This window comes from Monodelphis domestica, chromosome 1, assembly GCF_027887165.1.
Source record: "Monodelphis domestica isolate mMonDom1 chromosome 1, mMonDom1.pri, whole genome shotgun sequence".
Classification (NCBI taxonomy): domain Eukaryota; kingdom Metazoa; phylum Chordata; class Mammalia; order Didelphimorphia; family Didelphidae; genus Monodelphis; species Monodelphis domestica.
The window spans coordinates 438,872,688-438,878,687 of record NC_077227.1 but is presented as its reverse complement, the minus strand read 5'-3'; the positions used below and the strand labels follow the sequence as shown (position 1 = coordinate 438,878,687).

Below are 6,000 nucleotides of genomic sequence, written 5' to 3'. Positions count from 1 at the left end.
ACAGTTACCACATTACTTCAGGCCCTTATGACCTTTTTATTTAAATAGTTTTCTCTAGTAATTGGTCTTCCTGTCACAAGGTTTTCTTCAAGACAACTCAAATCCTAACTTTCATAAGTCTTTGCCAGGCTCCTCAGGTGTTAATGCCTTCTCTTCTAAGACTGGCTTCAATTTACTTTGTATATATTGTGTATGTGTTTATCTATATTCATGTTGTCTTCTTCATTAGAATGTAAGCTCACTGTAGACAGAGACTGTTTTTGCTTTTTCTTTGTATTGCAAATCCACTTAAGATTGTCTATGGGGAAGTTTTTGGGGAGCCATCTTCCAGTTATTTATGACATTGCTGAGAGCCTCCTAATTGGCTGTTGAGGTATAAGAACTAATGACACAAGGATGCTACTCCTGTAAAAAGGAAGAATGATTTCTAATTCATTCTATTTTCTTTGCAGTTCTTCAGTTAACAAGATGCAGTGGTCCTTCTCTACTTCAGCATAATGTTGGTAGGAGCTACCCCTCATGTGGAGTGTGGATTAACTCAATTAATTGGACTCATGCTGAGTTTCTTGACTGCTGGTCCTTCTCTGTTTTATGTTTCCTTCCCAGAACAGGTGATTGAGCAACAACCTTGAGTTGGACCTATGCAGACATTGACCTGGTGAGTTCTGAAAGGTCAGAATGCTGGTGGCTGCAGTTTCCTTAGAGTGGCAATGGCTTATGGCAGGAAAAAAACATTAGAGATTGGCCATCTAAAAGAAAGTCAATATCACTTATCGTTTGTTTACATGGGTATATGATATGAGGTTTTGGCTTTAAAAGATTGCTCTATGATAAAAATGAATAATGTGGAAATAAGCATCAAATGATAACATTTGCACAACCCAGTGGAATTGCTTGTTGGCTCTGGGTGGGTGGGGGGGGGTGGACAGGAAGAAGAGAGAGAAAGAAGATGAATCATGTAAATACATGGAAAAATATTTTAAATAAAATAAAAATTTTAAATAAACATATGAAAGAAAGTCAAGCTTAGTTGTTTGAATGAACAGTAACAATGGAAGTAAATGTGTAAAATGGCCAATTAACAGACTTAAGAATTTGTTATCTTCCCAGCTCATTGTACTAGTAGTTAAATTGTTGAATTCCATTTGACTCATTCTCCAATGAGCACTGTAATTTTTTTAGGACTATCATTTCATTCTGTGTGGAAATAAATCACCTGTTCGATAACTGATATATCTTGTGAATTGTATACATATTCTACTTCTTCCCTTTCCTTTTAGATGTGAAACCCTAGAGCCCAAAGAAGAATGGTCCTAGGGATTTGATGGGTCAATAAATGTATGTGGAAGAAGAGTAGCCTAATCTTTTTCATTAGAGGTTCTATGAATAAATCTGGTACTGTGTCCCTTGTTTGGATACAGAGTAAGGAGTGTAAGAATAGTGAACTGCAACTACCAGCAGCAAAGTCTCTATGTTAGACTTGTATTCCCAGGTCACAGTAAGCTCTTAAATGTGCTAAACTCTTTTGGGTATTAAAAACAATTTAAAACCTTTTACAACCTTGTCCTAACCTACCTTTTCAACCTCAACCCCTATTTTTCTCTTTCACATACATTATTTAGTTGTGTCACACTCTTTGTGACCCTGTTCATTCTGTTCATAGGGTTCTCTTGGCAAAGAATACTGAATTAGTTTGCCATCTTTCTCCAGTGGATTTATACACATTAGGCTTAGCCATACTTGCCTTCCTATTATTCCTCACAGGAACAAAGCATACATACCATCCTCATTCTTTGTGCCTTTGTCTTGCTTGTCCTTCAAACTTGTCCTTCCTCTCTGCTTTTATAGAATCCTGTTTCTTTCAAAACTCAATTCAAGTGTCACCATCTAGGCAAAGACCTTTCCGATTCCCCCAGTTGCTAGTATCATTCTACCCTCTCAAATTACCTTTTGTATCTATTTTCATATGTAGCTACATATCTATATAACTATCTGTTTTCTCTTCCAGAAGGACTTCTAAACTCCTTGAAAGCATATGTAGGTTTCTGTCTCACTAGTTATGACGTATATGCTTAATAAATTATTGTGGATTTTTTTAACTGATTAGGGAAAGGAGGGAATATGAATTCCAGAGGGAGGTGGACATTTGTTAACTATCAAGTCCCACCTCTAGATCTGTTGACAATATTATGAAGCAGAATATTTCCTAGATGGGACTCAGGAGAGTCTTTTTTGAGGAAGTTATCTTCCCTGTCTGGGTTTTAGCAATCCTATCTTAGCCCCAGCAAATATGCACGTGTGGATGGGGTGAGGAGGGATATGTCAAAGTTTACTTACAACTGAAAATCTAGGCATTCTTAACTTTTTGTGTCATGGACTGTTCTGGCAGTTTGGTGAAGCTTATGGATTTCTTCTCAGAATAGTTTTTTTCATGCTTATATGTTATATATGCTTAAAAGAAAATACTTAGATTACAAATGAAGTCAATTACATTTAAATACAGTTATCAAAATATTGGTGGCAGCTAGATAGCTTAGCAGATAAGAGCAATGGGAGATTGAAGTCAGAAAGACCCAAGTTCAAATGCAAGCTCAGATTCTCACTAGCTATGCTGAGCAAGTCACTTAATCTCTGGTTGCCTCAATTACCTGGAGAAGGAAAAGGCAAACTACTCCAGTATCTTTGCCAAGAAAATGTCTTAGGAGGTCTCAAAAGATGAATGACTGAATGACTGAAAATACCAAAATATAAAAAAAAGTTCATGGGCCACAGGTCTACCCTTGATCGAGAGTGTTTTCCCATCTCTACCGCTTACATAAAAGAGAGATAATAATTAGCTAACTTTGCTTTACTTTAGCACACTTCCAGAGAGCCCCATCTCCCAGTCATCTGACAAGCACCTGAAAAAGTGAGCAGGACCTAGGAAAGCACCTCATTAGGGGCGCCTGCGCGAGCAAGGACTGGAGCGCAGGCGCAGTGGCAGTACTAGGAGGCGAACTAGGGATTCAGACCTCGAGAAGCAAGGCCCTGGCCGATGTTGCTTCCCAGTTTGCAGCGCGAGTGACTGGGCGGGGCCTCAGACCGAGGCGGGGTTAAGAGGGCGGGGCCTGGGTTTCCGAGCTGCCGATGCTGCTGTGGCTGCAGCCCGCCTCCGCGACTACTGTTCTCGGGCCCTATCCCACCCCGCGCCTCCCGCTCGACTTCTCCGAGCCGGTGGCGATTCGGCTGATAATGCGAATGTGAGATGCGGACCCGGGCACTCCGGACAGGAACAGCGGCCGCCGCAGCCCTAGACCCGGCCCCAGCGCTCTACCCCTCAGACTCGGCCTCTGTTTCCGCCTCAGCCCCGGCCTCGGCGACGGTCGCGGTGTGGGGGGCCGTGCGGGGCGGCAGGTGGAGGAGCGGCAGAGTCCGGGGCAAGACGTGCGTCCTGGGGAGCAGCCACCGCCTCCATAAACACTGCTTTAGGACTCAGTAGCCCCTGGGGCCCCCGGCGGCCTTACCCCCTCTCCCCCCACCGCATACCCCCAGAGCCCTCGCCGCCCCCTGCGCGGCAATGGAGGCCCAGCCTCGGCCCAGCCTCGCCGCTGCAGCCGCAGCCTCTTCCACGCAGCCGCTCCGCTCGGAGCATGTGGCGAGGCTCCGAGAGGAGCAGGAAAAGGTAAAAGAACCAAATACCCTTTTTCCTTCCCCAGGCCCCTGCCAAGTCCCGTCACTCCTCCCACAACCCCTTCTCCATTTCCCTAGGACCCTGTGCTGCCAGTTTCCCTACTTCCGCCTTCCTCCTCTGTCCCATGAGGAAGCCTGGGCGGCCCCGCCCCTTCTGTTTAACCTTAGAAATTGGAGATCACTTCTGCACTTGGTTACCCCCCCCCCCCAACTTTGTGGTGAAAAGAAGCAGCTTGGGACGAGCTATCACTTATTACACCCCCCCCCCCCCCCCCGCCTTTTGTCCATGCTACTTTTGCACGTGGTTAGGGAAACCTTGGGGAGGTCCTACACCCCAGCAGCTGCCCACTTTCCTTCCCTGATTCGTAGGCTCCCCTTGTTCCTTAGGTAGACTCTCTCCTTCCCTGATTCCCCTGCACTACTGATTCACATCTTGGGGGCACAGGGGGGGTTGATGAGCTTTTTTCGAGTTTACTTGCCGAGGCAACATTCTCTGATAAAGGTCCCCCCACCCCGGCCTCTGTATTACCGCATTCAGCTTTGAAAGAGAAAGTGTTGGACAAACTTGTGTCACGTGCTTCTGTTTTCTTGCCTTTAGAGTTTGGTGACCCTGGTGAGCCCAGGGAAGGAAAAGGGAGCTAGGAGGTAGTATATTCCAATGAAAGGGTCTGGGTATCGTTATAATATTTAATTACCTTGTAAGATTGTCTTGAATTTAAGTGAAAGGGGTCCTTTTTTGTAGTTTGATGTAACTTTAAGCTTTGTTTTCCTGTCATGTAAACATCTGTTAGCTCAATTTTTTTAGATCGTGTTATAATGTCATGTATATATTTAATGTATCTTTAAAGGTTTTTAATTAAATATTTTAATATTAAAATTTAATCGCAATTAATATTTAAAATTAAATTTTAATATTGATTAATATTTAACTACTAATGTTTAAATAAAATAAAACATTTTAATAACTATTTTATTCCTAGAGATTCAACAGTTATTTTTGCCAAAGTGGAATGCAATTTCTGTTAAATGCGTTGTGGTTTTATTACATTTTAATTTTAATTTTTAAAATTTAACAATTCTTGTAGCAATTATATAGAGGGGTAGGGAGGCAGCTTGAATTGTGGGTAAAGAGATAGCTTTGCATTTTGTAATACTTGGGTTCTAGTTCTTTCCCTGGTGTACTTCTTGGGCAGTTTGCTTAATGCCTCTGTTCTAGACAAATTTTCTTAGACAATTAATTACATAAATGTTGCCTACCAAGTAGCATTTATAGAGCATGCATACTGTACACATAATGTCATTTTTATCCACACAACAATGTGAGAGGTAATTGCTATTATGCTCACTTTTCAGATGGAGAATCTGAGACCTAGAGAAGTTAAAATAATTTGTTTAGGGTCACACTTAGATGAGAGGGAATTTTTACATCAGGAGTTCCTACACTGAAAACATCAATCTCACCTCTCCCCCTCATATTTATGACATGGTTTTAGACTGACGGTCAATCATGTGAGGAAAGTCTTTTTAATTTTTGTATTTTTAAATTTTGGATTGTATTCTATAAAGCTATGTTCAATTTTAAAGCACAGTTTAAATTTTTTGTGTTAATTTGCAATTTCCAAATCTGTCTCTGATCAATATTTTTAAGTATGAGTACTTAAAATTTCAGAACAAATAAATTTAAATTAACTTTTAAAAGTGCACCTAAACTTTCAGAGGGGGGAGGGAATGTTATTAAATATAAAAGTATGGTCCATTCCTTATTTAAGACATCCAAAAGAAGGGACTTATTCAACTCTTTGTTTCATGACTGGTATGGATTGAAGTATTGTATCTTTCTTTACAAACTTATGTTATTAGTGAATTGTATTTAAACATGATAATTCTCAAAAAGGAATTTTTAAAAACATTTTTACAGTGTGAAACCAAATAATTTTTCAAGTTTTCTTTTAAGTCATGATCACAAGAGTCACCTTCAATTAGTGGATAGAAAGCTGGCTTTCTTAGTTAGGAAAACTTGGGTCTCTTCTAATTGTTGTGAGACCCTTTGGTAACCTTTCAATGTTCTAGCAAACCCACTTGCTTTAGTAGAAGGTATTTCTTCACTCAAATTCTCTTATATCAGTCAAATCAATATCCATTCTCTGAGTGGTCCATGGAAACTTTGCTTTTCATCATTTTGCATTCTTTGCAAAATGAGGGGTTTGAACTATCTATCTTAACTTTAAATCTGGGATCCTAAGAAAGAAACTGCTTTTGTTTCTTTTTGATAAACCTTTATTTAAACTTTTCGGGAGGAGAGGGAGGTACTGTCTGAACTAGAGAAAACAG

The 6,000-nt window shown here is 40.8% G+C and overlaps 1 protein-coding gene across 2 annotated transcripts in view; it reads left to right on the top strand.

Moving 5' to 3' along the window:
• Positions 1-2,977: 2,977 nt before the first annotated feature.
• URI1 (URI1 prefoldin like chaperone) overlaps positions 2,978-6,000 on the top strand; it is a 66,018-nt gene continuing 62,995 nt past the window's right edge. Inside the window, exon 1 of one of the 2 annotated variants that reach the window (XM_007474799.3) lies at positions 2,978-3,661. In XM_007474799.3, coding sequence (XP_007474861.1) covers positions 3,557-3,661 — 105 coding nt within the window. In that variant the 5' untranslated portion in view covers positions 2,978-3,556. The remainder of the gene's footprint in view (positions 3,662-6,000) is intronic. The other variant, XM_007474800.3, reaches the window with a different exon arrangement.